At 38.4% G+C, this 18,859-nt stretch overlaps 1 protein-coding gene across 3 annotated transcripts in view; it reads left to right on the top strand.

Annotated features, from left to right (window-relative positions):
- Positions 1-18,859, top strand: part of LOC126485153 (intraflagellar transport protein 74 homolog) — a 224,983-nt gene that overhangs the window by 140,098 nt on the left and 66,026 nt on the right. For all 3 annotated transcript variants that reach the window (XM_050108823.1, XM_050108822.1, XM_050108821.1), the window contains exon 7: positions 11,687-12,010. In XM_050108823.1, coding sequence (XP_049964780.1) covers positions 11,687-12,010 — 324 coding nt within the window. The remainder of the gene's footprint in view (positions 1-11,686; positions 12,011-18,859) is intronic.

Raw genomic sequence — 18,859 nt, 5'->3', positions numbered from 1 at the left:
CCTTTTCCAGATACTGTAATCTGGTTGCTGTCTTTTTTGACTTCCGTAAAGCATACAACACCACCTGGCACCATCATATCCATGCCACATTGTATGAGTGGGGTCTCCGGGGCCTGCTTCCGATTTTTATCCAAAACTTCCTGTCGCTCCATACTTCCCATGTCCAAGTTGGTGCCTCCCATAGTTCTCCCCATATTCAGGAGAATGGAGTTCCGCAGGGCTCCGTATTGAGTGTCTCTCTATTTTTAGTGGCTATCAAAATGGTACAGCAGGAGCTGTTGGTCTCGCCTTCTCTGTATGCGGATGACTTCTGTATTTTGTACTGTTCCCATTACCTCCTCTCCTCGAGGTCCATTCACATACACCTCCATGGTGTACACTTAGGCCGCAGATTCTTCTGGACCTTTTGCATCGCCCTAAGGACTCTGTTAACCCTTCGACTCTCCGCTGTCACTTCCTCTCGCTTCTCGAGGTGCACCAGGGCCATGAAGTGGTTTACACCGACGACTCAATGGCTGATGGCCATGTAGGCTTTGCGTGTGTTCACGGACTACATATTGAACAGCACTACGTGCCAGATGGATGCAATGTTTTCACTGCAGAACTGGCAGCCATATCTCGTGTTCTTGAGTACATCTGCTCATGCCCTGGTGAGCCATTTCTCCTGTGTACTAACTCCTTGAGCAGCCTACAAGCTATCAACCAGTGCTACCCTCACCATCCTTTGGTAGGGTCCATTCAGGAGTCCATCTATGCCCTGGAACAGTCCCGTCATTCAGTGGTGTTTGTGTGGACCCCAGTTCATGTTGGCCAACAGAATGATCAAACAGGCTACGCAGAAACCGCTTCTGTAGATAGGCATCTCCGAAATTGACCTGCATTCTGTCTTATGCTGCAGGGTTTTTTGGCTTTGGGATACAGAATGGCATAAGAGTACACACAACAAACTGCATGTCATGAAGGAGACTATGAATGTGTGGAAGTCTTCCATGCGGTCCTCTCGCAGGGAACCAGTTGTCCTCTGCCAGCTCCACATTGGCCATATGTGGCTGACGCATGGTTACCTCCTCCGTCGCTAGGACCCACCTCAGTGTCACTGTGGCTCACAAATGACGGTTGTCCACCTCTTGCTGGACTGCCCACTTTTAGCCACTTTGTGGCGGACTTTTAACTTTCCCAGCACCCTACCTTTGGTGTTGGGCGACAATGCCTCAACAGCAGCTCTAGTTTTATGTTTTATTCATGATGGTGGGTTTTATCATTTGATCTAAGTTTTAGCATATGTCCTTTGTCCCTCTGTGTCCTCCACCCTAGTGCTTTTAGGGTGGAGGTTGTAATGTGTTGCAATGTGGCTGGCTTCTCCTTTTTATTCTCATAGTCAGCCAGCCATGGTAATTTGCTCTCTTGTTCTGATCTCTTCTACATGTTTCATGCATCTCTCTGTGGTTTTGTTGTCCGATTTTGTCCATTTTAGTGTTTGTTGCCCTGCTGTCATTCTTGTGGTTTTCTCTTTTCTCCCAGCTGTGTTTTGTATGTCTTGATTATTTTACTCTTACCCTTGTGGAATTATTATAATCGGAACGAGGGACCAATGACCTATCAGTTTGGTCCCTCCACCACTCTTTTAAACCAACCAACCAACTTTCACATGCTCCAGATAAAATCTAGTTTATGCCGAAAAGGGACATTACACCACAGTAAAATTATTTACAATAAGCTGCCAAAAGAAATTAAAGCAATAAATGATCTAAAAAATTTTAAGCAGTTTTAAAAGAATGGTTAATGTTGAGTGTATAAGCCACATTGTTTATCACTTACAAAAATATTGTGTAAATATGGCTATCTGCTTGTAGCATGCAGAGACTGTAATCATTAATATTAGTTTATTCATATTTTCACTTGTAACTTTCTAGTTAAAGTGGTTTAGTTATAATTGTTTTCATTAGTACATAGGAAACATCATGTAAACATGAAGATGTATTAGCATATCTGATGTGTTAAGCTGTGCTGTGCATATAAGATTTATTGGACAAAATAACAAATGCAATTACAATAGAAATACAAAGTCCTCCATGTTCATGTTTCTTGGTTTACTCATTTAAGTAAAGTTCTTCAGTATCTTATCTGTTTCTCTTCTTATTCATACCACTTCTTATGTAGTGTATGTGATATATGGAATTCACTCTGAAAAAATGTTCAGAATACAACCTCAAATACTGTACAACACACAAACAATAATGAAGAATCCAGTACTGAAACTAAATAACAACCAACCTAGTACTTAAGCAGTGTATTGTAATATCACAGTATTATGAAGAGGATAGTTGCTACTCATCATATACCAGAAATGCTGAGTCACAGACGGGCACAACAAAAAAAAACTGCCAGAAAGTAAGCTTTCGGCCAACAAGGCATTCATCATAAATAGACAATATACACATACCCGGGTTGTGGGGGTAAGACGAGACTGGTACAGGGAAGGAGAGGGATAGCAGGGTAGGGGTGGGGGATGGTAACTGCTGCTTGTGTGAGCATACAGGGACAAGGTGGGGTAAGTTGTTGTGCCCATATGTGACTCAGCTTATCTGCTATATGGTGAGTAGCAAATATCCTTTTCATAATACGGTCCCATTACATCCTGATTTTCGATTGTTGTAGTATCATAATGATCACACATAGTGCATACATATTATTAAGTTCCACCTTCCACTTTAGCATATCTTTTTCCTACGTTCTGGAAAATCACATCTCTCTTCTCTTTTTGATATGCAATTCTTACCTTCCTTTCAGTGAGGTATGAATCTACTCCATTTTTTTTAAGCAATCCATTCCTAATATATTTTAATTCACATGTTAGCAACAACTAACATTGAGTGTATAAACCACAAATTTTTAATAGAAAATTTCATGAATGCTTCCTGATTTACTTTAATTTTCTGATAGTATCCTTAACATAGACTGCAGCTAATGAGACCACTGACTATTCCAAGACCGCAATTATTTCCAGTAGCTCTTCCCAAATAAGACTAACACTGCTTCCTGAATCCAATATCAAGACAACTTTCATCACAGTAATTTCTCCCATAACAGCTGGCTGACAGTCTCACCTTTCCATAATTTTCCCTCGAAGTTTAATTCTTCTTCTTTCATAAGTAGTCTGTTGCCAAAATCTCCCCCCATTCGGCAATAGATCAAGCTCTTCTTTTAGAACATTAATTTCTGGTGTCGGTACACCTTTCTGCAAATCCTGTATGTTGCAAATACCTATCATTTTCCCAGAAATGGGATCTTTTAGCATAAACACACTAGGGTGCTTCACCTCCATGACCAGGTAAGGTGTGTCATACAAACGAAAACACTCTTTATTCATTTGCAGCTTTTGTCACCTCCATTTATGTCATCCCACAAAAACTATATCACCTAGTTTGAACTTTGTTCATCTGTCACCACATTTTGCTTATGCTGGTAAGACTCTGCTCTAGGTTTTAAATGGTTGTTAACAATCTCAGTGATCATACTCACATCTACGTTCTCCACACTCAGCCAAGTAATTTCTTTCAAAATCGGTTATCCTTCTGTATCTTCTCCAGTGGCTTCTTTAGATGCTACTCCTGTACCATCATAGGCAGATCATTTAAAATTCCTTCAATGACAGTAACCACAATGAGTGTTGTCTTTAACAATAGGTTCAAAATAACCTTCCCAGCTTTCACATTACTTGTTAATATGAATTCCCCATGTGTAAAAATTTTAAATGAGCACTTGCTTTCTCCATTCCCACATGGGCCTTTATACGTTTTGCTACTTTGACGTGATTATTAAAAAATGAAAATAAAAAAAATGCAATAAATTTTGACAAATATCAGAACAGTAAATGACATTATATGAATTGTAAAATAAAACAACATTATATAATATATGAATTTTGTTACAGATCAGTTTCATTCACAATTAATCTAGTCATATATGTAAATATAACAATTCATCTACATCTACATGTGTACGCTGGGGCAAACCACTGTGAGGTACATGACAGAGGGTACGTCGCATTGTACCAGTCATTACGGTTTCTTCCTGTTCCATTCACATATGGAGCACGGGAAGAATATTTGTTTGAATACCTCTGTGCATGCAGTAATTATTCTAATCTTACCTTCACAATCCCTATGTAAGCGATACATAGATTGTTGCAGTATGCTCCTAGAGTGATCATTTAAAGCCAGTTCTTGAAACTTTGTTAATAGACTTTCTCGGGATAGTTTATGTCTGTCCTCTAGAGTCTTCCATTTCAGTTCCTTCAGTATCTCTGTGACTCTCCCATGGATTAAACAAACCTGTGACTATTCAATATCTTATGTTAGTCCTATCTGTTATGGGTCCCATACGCTTCAGCAACATTCGAGAACCAGTTGCACGAGTGATTTGTAAGCAATCTTCTTTGGAGACTGATTGCACTTTCCCACTATTCTACCAATAAACAAAATCTACCAACTGCTTTACCCATGACTGAACCTATGTGATCATTCTATTTCATATCCCTACAATGTTTTACACCCAGATATTTGTGTGAGTTGGCCAATTCTAACAGTGACTCATTGATATCATAGTCATAGGATACTATGTTTTTTCGATTTTCAAAGTGTGATATTTTACATTTCTGAACATTTAAAGCAAGTTGCCAATCTCTGAATCACTCTGAAATCTTATTGAGATCTGACCGAATATTTGTGCAGCTTCTTTCTGATATTATTTCATTATAGATAACTTCATCATCTGCAAAAAGTTGTTTGTTTCTATTGATATTGTCTGCAAGTTCATTAACAGCAAGGTGCTAATACAGTTCCCTGGGATATACCCAAGGTTAATTCTGCATCTGACAACGACTCTCCATCCAAGATAAGATGCTGTGCCTCTACCAAAAAGCCCTCAATCCAGTCACAAATTTCACTTGATATCCCATATGATCGTACTTTTGACGAAAGTGTAGGTGCGGTACTGAGTCAACTCGGAAATCAAGATCCAAAGCTTTCAGTATGTCATGGAAGAAAAGGGCGAGTTGGGTTTCACATGTTTGTTGTTTTTGAATGCCGGTTGGCATTGAGGATATCTTTCTGTACAAGAAACCTCATTATGTTTGAACTCAGAATATGTTCTAAGGTGCTACAACAAATTGGATGGTAGTTTTGCTACTTTGACGTGATTATTAAAAAATGAAAATAAAAAAAATGCAATAAATTTTGACAAATATCAGAACAGTAAATGACATTATATGAATTGTAAAATAAAACAACATTATATAATATATGAATTTTGTTACAGATCAGTTTCATTCACAATTAATCTAGTCATATATGTAAATATAACAATTCATCTACATCTACATGTGTACGCTGGGGCAAACCACTGTGAGGTACATGACAGAGGGTACGTCGCATTGTACCAGTCATTACGGTTTCTTCCTGTTCCATTCACATATGGAGCACGGGAAGAATATTTGTTTGAATACCTCTGTGCATGCAGTAATTATTCTAATCTTACCTTCACAATCCCTATGTAAGCGATACATAGATTGTTGCAGTATGCTCCTAGAGTGATCATTTAAAGCCAGTTCTTGAAACTTTGTTAATAGACTTTCTCGGGATAGTTTATGTCTGTCCTCTAGAGTCTTCCATTTCAGTTCCTTCAGTATCTCTGTGACTCTCCCATGGATTAAACAAACCTGTGACTATTCAATATCTTATGTTAGTCCTATCTGTTATGGGTCCCACACGCTTCAGCAACATTCGAGAACCAGTTGCACGAGTGATTTGTAAGCAATCTTCTTTGGAGACTGATTGCACTTTCCCACTATTCTACCAATAAACAAAATCTACCAACTGCTTTACCCATGACTGAACCTATGTGATCATTCTATTTCATATCCCTACAATGTTTTACACCCAGATATTTGTGTGAGTTGGCCAATTCTAACAGTGACTCATTGATATCATAGTCATAGGATACTATGTTTTTTCGATTTTCAAAGTGTGATATTTTACATTTCTGAACATTTAAAGCAAGTTGCCAATCTCTGAATCACTCTGAAATCTTATTGAGATCTGACCGAATATTTGTGCAGCTTCTTTCTGATATTATTTCATTATAGATAACTTCATCATCTGCAAAAAGTTGTTTGTTTCTATTGATATTGTCTGCAAGTTCATTAACAGCAAGGTGCTAATACAGTTCCCTGGGATATACCCAAGGTTAATTCTGCATCTGACAACGACTCTCCATCCAAGATAAGATGCTGTGCCTCTACCAAAAAGCCCTCAATCCAGTCACAAATTTCACTTGATATCCCATATGATCGTACTTTTGACGAAAGTGTAGGTGCGGTACTGAGTCAACTCGGAAATCAAGATCCAAAGCTTTCAGTATGTCATGGAAGAAAAGGGCGAGTTGGGTTTCACATGTTTGTTGTTTTTGAATGCCGGTTGGCATTGAGGATATCTTTCTGTACAAGAAACCTCATTATGTTTGAACTCAGAATATGTTCTAAGGTGCTACAACAAATTGGATGGTAGTTTTGCTACTTTGACGTGATTATTAAAAAATGAAAATAAAAAAAATGCAATAAATTTTGACAAATATCAGAACAGTAAATGACATTATATGAATTGTAAAATAAAACAACATTATATAATATATGAATTTTGTTACAGATCAGTTTCATTCACAATTAATCTAGTCATATATGTAAATATAACAATTCATCTACATCTACATGTGTACGCTGGGGCAAACCACTGTGAGGTACATGACAGAGGGTACGTCGCATTGTACCAGTCATTACGGTTTCTTCCTGTTCCATTTACATATGGAGCACGGGAAGAATATTTGTTTGAATACCTCTGTGCATGCAGTAATTATTCTAATCTTACCTTCACAATCCCTATGTAAGCGATACATAGATTGTTGCAGTATGCTCCTAGAGTGATCATTTAAAGCCAGTTCTTGAAACTTTGTTAATAGACTTTCTCGGGATAGTTTATGTCTGTCCTCTAGAGTCTTCCATTTCAGTTCCTTCAGTATCTCTGTGACTCTCCCATGGATTAAACAAACCTGTGACTATTCAATATCTTATGTTAGTCCTATCTGTTATGGGTCCCACACGCTTCAGCAACATTCGAGAACCAGTTGCACGAGTGATTTGTAAGCAATCTTCTTTGGAGACTGATTGCACTTTCCCACTATTCTACCAATAAACAAAATCTACCAACTGCTTTACCCATGACTGAACCTATGTGATCATTCTATTTCATATCCCTACAATGTTTTACACCCAGATATTTGTGTGAGTTGGCCAATTCTAACAGTGACTCATTGATATCATAGTCATAGGATACTATGTTTTTTCGATTTTCAAAGTGTGATATTTTACATTTCTGAACATTTAAAGCAAGTTGCCAATCTCTGAATCACTCTGAAATCTTATTGAGATCTGACCGAATATTTGTGCAGCTTCTTTCTGATATTATTTCATTATAGATAACTTCATCATCTGCAAAAAGTTGTTTGTTTCTATTGATATTGTCTGCAAGTTCATTAACAGCAAGGTGCTAATACAGTTCCCTGGGATATACCCAAGGTTAATTCTGCATCTGACAACGACTCTCCATCCAAGATAAGATGCTGTGCCTCTACCAAAAAGCCCTCAATCCAGTCACAAATTTCACTTGATATCCCATATGATCGTACTTTTGACGAAAGTGTAGGTGCGGTACTGAGTCAACTCGGAAATCAAGATCCAAAGCTTTCAGTATGTCATGGAAGAAAAGGGCGAGTTGGGTTTCACATGTTTGTTGTTTTTGAATGCCGGTTGGCATTGAGGATATCTTTCTGTACAAGAAACCTCATTATGTTTGAACTCAGAATATGTTCTAAGGTGCTACAACAAATTGGATGGTAGTTTCATGGATCACTTCTATGACCCTTCTTATAGATGGGTGTGATGTGTGCCTTTTTAGAACTGGGCATGGTTTATTGTTCGAGGGATCTGTCATAGATTATAGTTAAAAAATAGGCTAACTCAGCTGCAAATTCAGTATAAAATTTGAAACTTCCTGGCAGATTAAAACTGTGTGCCCGACCGAGACTCGAACTCGGGACCTTTGACTTTCACGAGCAAGTGCTCTACCATCTGAGCTACCAAAGCACGACTCACGCCCGGTCCTCACAGCTTTACTTCTGCCAGTATCTCACCTCCTACCTTACAAACTCCGCTGCAGAGTGAAAATCTCATTCTCAGTATAGAATAGTTAGAAAAGAGGGTAACACAGCTGTAAATTCAGTATAGAACCTGACAGGGATTCCATTGGACCCTGGAGCTTTGTTCAGTTTCAACAATTTCAGCTGTTTCTCAACACCACTGACACTAATACTTATTTCATTTATCTTTTCAGTGGTATGAGGATTAAACTGGGTTTGAAAATGGAGTTAAGGATTTCAGCTTTTGCGTTGCTACCCTCAATTTCAGTTCGTGTCTCATTCATTAGGGACTGGACACTAACTTTGGTGACACTAACAGCCTTTACTTACAACCAGAATTTCTTTGGGTTCTGTGAAAGATCACCTGACAATATTCTGCTATGGTAGTCATTGAATGCATCATGCATTTCTCTCTCGAGAGCCAAACATGTTTCATTCAGCATCTCTCTATGTATAACCATATTCAGTAATCTCTGTTTATTTAGAAGTTTCTTTTCAGTGACAGTATACCATGGAGGTTCTCTCCCATTATGAACTGTTCTACTGGGTACATAGCTATCCAGTGTGTAGTCAACTATTCTTTTAAACCTGAGCCAGAGTTCCTCTTCATGTTCCTGCCCTGTGCTGAAAATTTCAAGTTCCTCATTGTGATATGACACTACTGACTTATTATCTAGTTTACTGAACATATATATCTTTTCTGCTTGTTTTAGTTGTCGTATGTACTTTGGTAATCATTGCTGCCACAACTGTATCATGGTCACTGATACCAGTTTCAATATGGACATCCTCAGAGAGAGCAGGTCTGTTTGTCGCCATTAGATCCAATATATTTCTATCTAATACATTTCCATCATGAATGGGGTTCCTAGCTATCTGTTCTAGGTAGTTTTCAGAGAAGGCCTTTAGTAAAGTTTCATCGGATGTCTTATCATGCCCATCAGTAACAGAACTGTAATTTTCCCAGTTGTTGGATGATTAAAGTCTCCACTGATGATTTCAGTATGATTGAAGAACTTATACGAGCAAGTGACATGAGGGTTTCTCTAAAAGTTTTTGATAACATCAGGAGATGATTCTGGTGGGAAATAGAAGGATCCAATTATTATTTTATGCTCACATCTGATACTTATGTCTTGCCCAAACAATCTCACATGCAGTTTCAATTTCTGCTTCAGTGGATTTGAGTTTCTTGCTTAACATGACAACTACACCACCACCATTTCCCATTTGCCTATCCTTTTGATACACACTTAAATGTTCCTGAAAAATCTCATTGCTGTTAATTTCAGGTTTCAACCAGCTTTCTGTACCTAGTATTATGTGAGCTGCACTGCGTTTCATGAGTGCTTCAAACTCTGACATTTTGTTGAGAATGCTTCGGCAGTTTACCAACGGGATTTTTATACTCCCAACCTTCTCTGCCAGTCTCTGACCCAAGAATGACCTCAGAGTCCAGACAAAGGGCATCATTTGTTCCAACGTGCACCACAGTGTGCAGTTGCTTGCACCCTGTTCCCTCAGTGGCCATTGGAATAGCCTCTTCAACGAGTTGAATGAGGCCCCCCAGGCATACACACTGAGTGCACCTGGTTTCCTTTTCTGTCCCTTTCTGCCATTTTCCTAAGCGGCACCATCCATTCGCCGCAACTGTCAATGATTCCCTACCTCCTGACACCAGACAAAACAAATTTCCCCAAAAGAGGTGAAGTGAGTCCCACTGACAGTTTCAGTTTCAGTAAAAGACAGCCCCTCAAACTTGTTGGTTAGGGGGATTAGTACAACAACATGAGTGCTCGCTGGTCACCATCCGTTGTCCATATTACATTTTAGCGGATTATTCATAAAATATTGAATATAATTTCTTCCTAGCATGTTTCCTAGCTTTAATAAAAATGTACTTCATTTCAGTAATAATAGTCTTTTGAAAATGAGCCAGGCAGACAGGATAATGGTTCACAATTACATATTAAGACTCACATTTTAATTTGATTTTGTTCTTTATCTTCAACTAACATCATATTTAAAATATGTGTCACAGACAATGATAGTAAGTATATTTTAGTGATTTTAAGAAAATAGTATGGTTTCAAACATTCTTACCAATTACAATGTCTACTTGAGGCATGCAATAATAATACACACAACAAAGTGATTGTATCTCATGAAAGAAACTATGTCTTGATGTGTTACTTGTTTGATAAAATTATTAAAATAAAAGTCAGAAAATTAATATTTTATGAGTCATTCAAGAAGCATAAGGATTATCCCTGAAATATTACAAACATGCATTGTGTAGGAGTAAATAGTCTTCTGTATGATGCATAAAGTAAATTAGAAGGAATCAGACTTTTTCCCCCTAACCCTTCCTATGTGAAACAAACCTGTAAAAGAAAAATTAAAATACTAATTGAAAATCAGAAGTCATGTGGCCTACACACTGGTGGACGTTAGTTCTGAGTATAGCCATATAGACCAAACCTGATATTCAAAAACCAGACATGCTTTCGCACTATGTACCTTTTAAGAGCATTTAACAAATGTAGCCAATAAACAAAATGGTGCACACTACAGGAAACTCTTTAGACACTGCAGTAACTAAAGGAAGTGTCTTCCTCTTGGGTATCATCTCACAAGAGGGAAAAATGCATGTAGCAAACATAGTGTTCTGATATGTGCCATCCCATTCTATTTGAGAAGGAAGATAATATGTAACTTGTAAGCATACTATCCTTCCAGTTAATACCTGTGGGCTTATTTTTCGTATTTTTTCATTGAGAGGGTCAAGCACTTTCTGGCACAGTAGTTGTGTTGTTTACATTTGTGTTTATCCATTGTTACTGTGCCATGTTGACAGTGGATCTAAAGCTGTGGAAATGTCTGAACTTTAGGGTTATATGAATGAGTATATGTTGAAATACACCATTATCAAGTTGGAAACAAAGTCCATTTAATTTTTGAGATATTGGCTTTAAATCACTGAACACAGTTGAAAATACTTTTCACTGGAAGGATGTTAATGTTGTGAATGTGTTTTCTGTAGTTGGATAGAAGTGTCTTTCACCTAATTGAAAATAGGAAATTGTCATGTGACACATGGTCATCTCCTCCGTGGTGCATCAGTCAGTTTGTGGTAGTTCCACTGATCCATCAAGTAACATACTGAGCCACAGTGTTTTAAATTCTGACAGGAGAACAGCTTTTACCCTATCTAGAGACAAGAGATGAATGTGGAAGAAGTTTGATAGTTTCATGTTTTGTATGGCCTCAAATATTTCTTTGTGTCAGCCCACATCTCTTCACACAGAGATCCCAATCACAGCATGTTTAAGCATGTCCACATATTTGTGTAAAATGCTCAGTTACTTTGACTTTTTCTTTAACTTGTTTATTTTTTGCTTAAGTCATTGTAAGAAACTGTCTATTGATTTTTCAGGATGTGGAGGAGAGTCAAAGTGAGCGGCACCAGAAATACAGAGACCTCAGACGACGTGAAGAAACTATGGAACAGTTTCTTTCAACATATAAAGAAAATTATGAACAGAGCATAGCCCGTCTGGATCAGTTGGAGAGTGATATTGAGATAGCTTTACAAGAAATAAGCAGGAACTTGGCTCGTTCTGGGCATCTTCCTAGTGTAGAAGACTTTTCTGTAATGAAGGACAACTTATTATTTAAGGAGGGTGAATTGGAGAAGTCTAAGAAAACATCAGAAACATTAATCAAAGAACAGCAGCAGCTGCAGATCAATCTTCAAAAGGTATGTAAAACTAGAATGTGAATGTTACAGTTTATTTTTATTAAAAGCTTAAACATAAACAAAAACCAGGCAGAAAGGAAAGAAATACTAGAAAATATAGTTCATATTGTAAACATGTACATGAAAAAGAAACCAAATTGAACAGGTTTCAGTCTTTTTGTAGTCATGGTTTCTGTCAAAAGAAAGTAAAATGCCGATTATTAATAAATAAACATAGTCAGGAATTTTCAGAGTGGATTTGTTATTGTCTGGTACCACTTAGAAAATTCTTGAATTTGTTTATTCATGTCAATAGTACACCTTGTAGATTGGGTAGCTGATTCCACATCAGTGACAAGGGGAGGCCATGACATTGGCATCACAGATTTACTTCAAACTTTCCACACCTTTAGTAGGTCATTAAAATAACATACTGTGCAAGTAGTAAGTTGCACTACTCTGGCAATTCTGAGAAAATTACAAGACAAGCATTATGTATCTGTTATGTGGCTTATGTATGTGTGCATAGGAGTCATACATTAAGAGTTCATGGTGGTCAAGTGATTTGCATTCGAGCTGCATAAGATGAATGTCTAACAAGTGACGGTTCAACTCCCACTCAACCTTAATTGTTAATCTATTTTTTTCATCACTGGTTATATTATTTGAGAGGTAATATACTGCAAAAAACAAGAAAAAAATGTATTTGCTTGAAGTTTCAGTTTATGTTTTCCGTGTGTGTATCACAAATACCATCCTGCAGCGCATACTCTTGTGGTCTGACACTGGGTGACATACTGTATTACTAATGGTGAATAACGGCATTTGCATCCTTATTTATTAAGGTTTGACTTGGGCTTTCCAAACCTATCCCTCGTCCTTGAAAATTTAATTACAAATAGTAAATAGCCAATTAACACATGAAATTCAATACAACTTCATAAAAATGCATATGTTTTTTTTTCATTGTATTACCTCTCAAATACCATATAAATTAAATACAGTAACCAATGATAAAAAAGATATGGATTAAAAAGTAAGTGTTTGCTGGATTCGAACCATGGCCTCATCCACAACACACTTGCCAAACGAGAATGCTAACCTCTTGACAAGAATGATTTCTTACAATCAGCACCTTCGCACAGTTACATAATAGACACGTAAAACTTTTATTGCGATTTTCTCAGAATTACCGGAGTAGTGCACCTTACTATTTGTTCATTACATTGTTTAAATGGCCTAGTAAAGGTGTACAAAGTTTGAAGTAAATCCTCCCCTTGTGAGAAAATTGAATACAACAGATTATGTAACATGGAGAGAACAATGATTACTCTCAGTCTGCAAAAAATGTAAAAGTGAAAGAAAGGTGAAAAACTGAGACAGCAACAAAGATGAAAATTTAGCAGTAATCAGTTGCCTCATTTTGATTCATGTATAATCTGTTTTTGGTATCCCACTCTAATCTTACCTTACCATTATGTTGTTGTCCTGGAGACTGAACAGTGTAAAAGAAAAAAAAATATAACTTGCATTATGCCTCATCCAGCATCATTTATGCTCAAGAATCAATATGATGTCACATGGGCCTGTCCACTGATGTGACAACATCTATAAATCCTGCTGCCCTGCACTTGTCAACCAATTCTCACTATTCTCTGAAGCCTTCAATATGCACCATAGGTAGTAGAGTTATTGACCTGTCTGTTTTTACATTTTTTGATTCAGATTACACCCTGGTCTGTTTACACATGATAATGACAACTTTTGCAAAACTGGACTATGCTTCTGGCTAACCGTTCACTTCATGCACTTTGGCATCATTGATGACAGAAACCACCTGCTTGTTCTATCAGTCTCTGCCTCACTGCTGGTGGAAGTGGTCATAAACTGTGTTCTATCTTATGCTGTGAAGGATAGAAAAATCTTGGTATTAACTTCATTACCCATTGACATGCCAAAGTCTAACCATTCACATGCCTCATATTTTAAAAATCATCAGCATGACAATGATCTGACACCTCCCTCATCTCTTAGTCTCTGCTCTACTCACAATAGGTGGATCCCTCCCAACCTGGGGTCTGAGTCACCTGCCTCAAGTTTCTAACTTTCCCCAATCTATTTTTCTTTCCTCCCTGAGAAAGGAACTAACTGTTCCAAAACGGAGGACACTTTTTATTTTATTTTTAAATGTGTCTTATCAGCACTACTGGAATTTTTGTCTCCAAAAGTAAGTACTGGCCAGTGCTTAAGTCTCCTTGTAATTTTAGAGTTTCATCAAATGAATTTTACTTTTGACAGAATTAATCGTTTAGCTAGATGATGAAAATTCTCTCATTTTGTACTGTTGGCAGTTACATGCACTACATTCACTTATTCTTTTACTTCTGAGGAATTCACCAGACTCAATCTTCTGTCAGCAAGATTAACTGGATAAGATTTCATCTTTGAGAATAATTCTGTAATCTGAGGAACAGTTTTTACCTGTTATCACATTTAAATGTAATCTTCAGTCTAAAGTTTCCAGCTACAAATACAGTCACTTCATTTTTTTAAGTTACATATAGAATTAGAATTGAGATGGTGAGGAGGTACTAAGCAAAGAAGGGAAGGATGGAAGAGGGGAAGGAATATAACAAATGGCTGTATAAAGGGAGAAAAACTTTAAAGAAAACAGTATTGAAAGGAAAGAGGAAGCAGATGAAGATGAGATGGGAGCTTTGACTCTGCCAGAGCACTAAGAGAACTAAGTCAGAACAAGACACCTGAAGCAGATGACATTCTCTCACAATTATTAAGATGTGAGAGAACCAGCCATGACAAAACTATTGCACCTGGTATACCAGATGTATGAGACGAGTAAAATACCCTCTCACATCAGGAAGCATGTAATAATCCTGAATCATATAATAGTCCCAATTCCAAAGAAGGCAGCTGCTGATAGGTGTGAATAGTACTTAATCATGAGTTGAACTCAGCTGCTCTGTTCGAATTTATTATATTGAACCACTTTTTGGGTCACTCTATAACTCGTTCTGTTAAAATTGGGCTCAAACTGGGAAAAAAATCTAAAATTTCAATTATTTAAGAAATAGAAGAATTAGAATTTCTCCCTCACATTGCATTTATATTGCAGTGTAAAATAGCGATAAAGACAAGTATGTATTTTAAATTTCAATCTCAATATTGCTATAAATTGCTTTTAGTTTGGACACAAGCAGTGGACATGAGATTTAAAAATAAGTCTGTCAGATTTTCCACATATCTTCAACATACTATCACTACTTGAAGGGTAGAATTTACAGTGCATATTTTACAATTTTTCCTGTTGTTGTAAACCCCAAGACTGTGAAACTATTTTCAAGCTTTTGTATGTTCCTCGCAATCCCCAGTGATTCCAATGTTGAAAAGTGTATGTTGATTAATGAGTGATTTTTCAAGTTCTAAGAATATTCTCCACTGTCAATTTTATTGTGTTTCAAATGAGATCTATGGAAGTCCACAAAACACAAGTGTTGTATGCAGAAACATCTCTAATGTTATAGAAAACACTCATGACCAGTGATTTGTCTTTCATGTACAAGTATAGGTACATGTCAGTTGATCGAGTGTGTCTACAATACCTTTAGTTCTCAAGTAAAATAAGAGTACTTTTGCCTTTTTGCCACCTTTTTTGCTGATTTAGGCATTTTGATGTATCATACTCATAAGTATCACTGTTTTGTATTTCTTTGGGGTATAACTGATTACTGTAGTTAATAATGCTAAGCCAGGTTGTTTATTCTATTTTTCTGCTACCTACCCAGTTTTCTTCTTAATGTGCCATGAGCTCGGCTATTATGCATACTGACTGCCTGGCCTCCAACCAGACTGAAGATTGTTGATGTTTCACAGGGAGTTGAACTGGGCTATAAACAGCATTACAACACCGACAGTACTTTATAGTCTTGTTGAAATCACGCAGGAAATATGCATAATAACACAGCTCATGTCACCAGAAGAAGACAATTGGATCTCTCATTGACATTGGTGTAGAAAAATGAACAATTCAGCTGCATACCCAAAAGATCACCATCTATCAATCACACCAAGAAAGCCTGAGAGATCATGTCACATAAGTAGTTAAAAACTCTGAGGAGGTGGCCATCCCAAAAATATATAAAAATATATTCATCAATAGTTTTACAGTTTTTCTAGTGAATTATCAATACCCATTTCAAATATTTACAACATAGAATTAGATAGTGGCAGTTAATGCTTTTAGAACTGTCAGCACCAAGTGATGTTTCTCACACATGCAGTAGCTAATCTTAAGGTTGCACCTTGAAATGCCATGCTCTGTGTAGCAGATGACAGGGAGTGTGGCTTCTGTGGACTCTTGAATTCTCATTTTTTTCAGCCTAAGGATTTCCTACCAACCTCCTACCGTAATAATTTAAATTCTATAATCCATTATTTAGAAATACATTGTAATATGTATTTTGGGGTGGCTCTGCCTCAGATCCATTAACTAGGAACTGCACCTGGTTTCATCTCCTGTAGTTTGTAAATGTTTCACTAGAGTGCACTAGAACACTGTAACATAAGTGGCATCTAGCAATAGTGTCACAAATGATTAATGGAAATAAGTGTGCAAAAAATCCTATTACCTTTGTAAGTTTTCTTTTCTTGTGAATAATTTTTGCATACTTTGAGTCTGAAATCAGCACAATATAAATTCAGTGTACAAATTTATTAAGCAAAAATATGGAACATAAGCTTAGGTTGAACTTGGTGCACCCAGACCTGACGTAATCAATCTAGTGTGAAAATAGTAAAACTCTGGGCAAGGACACGCACATAATTTCAACAGAGCAGTGTATGTAACATGATAAGCCACTGGTCACATTTCCCAACACTTTAGCACAGCAAGTCATTCTAAAATGATGTGTTTTTGAGAGACCTTTAATGCACTCTATCACTTAAACTGTATATTTTCTTAATACATGTGTATAAGTTGAATAAAGTTGGTAGCCCTGCACCAGGCGAGACGTGTGAGTTTTGTGCTGCTATACAGATAAGTGATTTAGAGTGTAATAAAACTATGCTTAGTTCAGGAAACTAGTTTAATACGTGTATTAGTTTGTTTTGCAAGCTTACTATTAAAGGTTTCACTTCTCTTTGCGTATTATTCTAGAAAACGCGAAAGGAACATAAAGTATGGTATCAATCTGAGTATCGTCTTTGAACTAAGCAAAACATTATCTATGTGCAGTTCCGCCATGTTAGTTCTGTGTAAGCCTTGCTTGTATAAAGAGGTGAATAAATGAACTACTCAAAAATGGGAGTGTTGTTTGGTGTAACCGACCCCAACTTCCTCCTCACTGGTGACCCCGAGTTGTAACGTCTTCCGTTTTCACAGTTTCACTGTGTCCACAGCCTCCGCGTCGGTTATTTTTGCGTGTATTACATCAACACAACATTCGAACAATGACTTGGGCCCAACGCCTAACGCCGGATTTTGTGATTGACGTGCATCGTGTTGTGGGTGATGTACACCTGCTAGGACTGCAACACGATGTCTCTCACTCAATGATTACGCCGATTTCGCCGGACATTTTCGAGCCTGCAACAATAAGTGAGGTTAGGAGTGTGCATGACTCTGACTATCAAACACCTTTGTTACCTCCACATGTGCCCTCCCTCATTGACTGTGCAGTTACCTCTTACGGATCTCCGTGCAGTGTGGGACCAAAGCCGATTTCTGCAAATGCTTCGCTGGACAACTTACCACTGCCAGGACAATGATTTGCTATTCCGCAATCCATGCCGTACCACGCGGATACCTGCCATGTGGCCGGAACTGCTTCGTTCACGGGTCAACCTCCTCAGCATCCAACCACGCCCGTGCCTGCCTCTGTTTAGCGTCAGCGCATGCCATCCTACTTCGATACCTCAGACTGCAATGCGAACAATAACTTGTTATCTGTGCCTGACCTCCACCTCCATCCCACTGCTATGCCTCAGTGTTTTGTGCCATGACATTCACCTTATCCGCACACAGTTTTGAGTGGAGTGACTACGAACAGTGAACATTCGCACATACCGTCCTACGTTCGACATCATTTCCCACACTGTGCTTCTGGAAAGCCCACACCTCTGCAGCCTCCCTGAAACACAGGTGGCCCTGGCTCTATTCAAACGTCGAGCTTTCCGTGGTCTAAAACTTTGAACTTTTTCTCACCTGTCGCCCACGCGCCGGCTCCAGTTGAGCTTCCGCTACTGTTCTCGGCACATCTCTGTGCCTCATCCGCATTGGTCTTCCGCGACGCGTCAATTTGAGCACACCCACACCCAGGACTCATCTACCCGGTACACTCTAGCCAAAGAGACAGTTCTACGTCGGCTTGCACGCTCAACCGAGGCAGCAATACGGCAAGTGCTCCAGGTCGAGCAACTAGGCAACGACAAACCTTCCCAGCTCTGGAGACAGATACGTGCCCTGGTCAGTGCCGATCTACTCTCTGACACAGCTCTCCTTGCCATCTGGTCAGATAAACTATCTTCTCACATCCGCTTTACTCTGGCTCAAAGGCCTCCTGAACCTGTCAAGCAAAGAATGACGATTACTGACAAGCTACACGATGCATCACTGCTCCATTTCGCTAGCCACGACAAGTCTCAGGTTCAGGCTCATCGCCCTGTGGCCAGACGCGGCTGGGGTCGCACTGTACCGACTGTTCCGCTCGCCCCAGGAAGCAGTAAACAAGCAACTGGGACATCACCGGCTCTTCCCCCGGGCACACCCCCTCCTGCAACTGAACCTGTTGCAGCCACCGAACCTCGGGCACCGCCATTGGCAACGAACTTTCCGCAGGAAATGCAACCACACTA

The sequence above is a fragment of the Schistocerca serialis genome, chromosome 6, assembly GCF_023864345.2.
Source record: "Schistocerca serialis cubense isolate TAMUIC-IGC-003099 chromosome 6, iqSchSeri2.2, whole genome shotgun sequence".
Taxonomy (NCBI): Eukaryota; Metazoa; Arthropoda; class Insecta; order Orthoptera; family Acrididae; genus Schistocerca; species Schistocerca serialis.
This window is presented reverse-complemented; position numbering and strand designations above follow the sequence as displayed.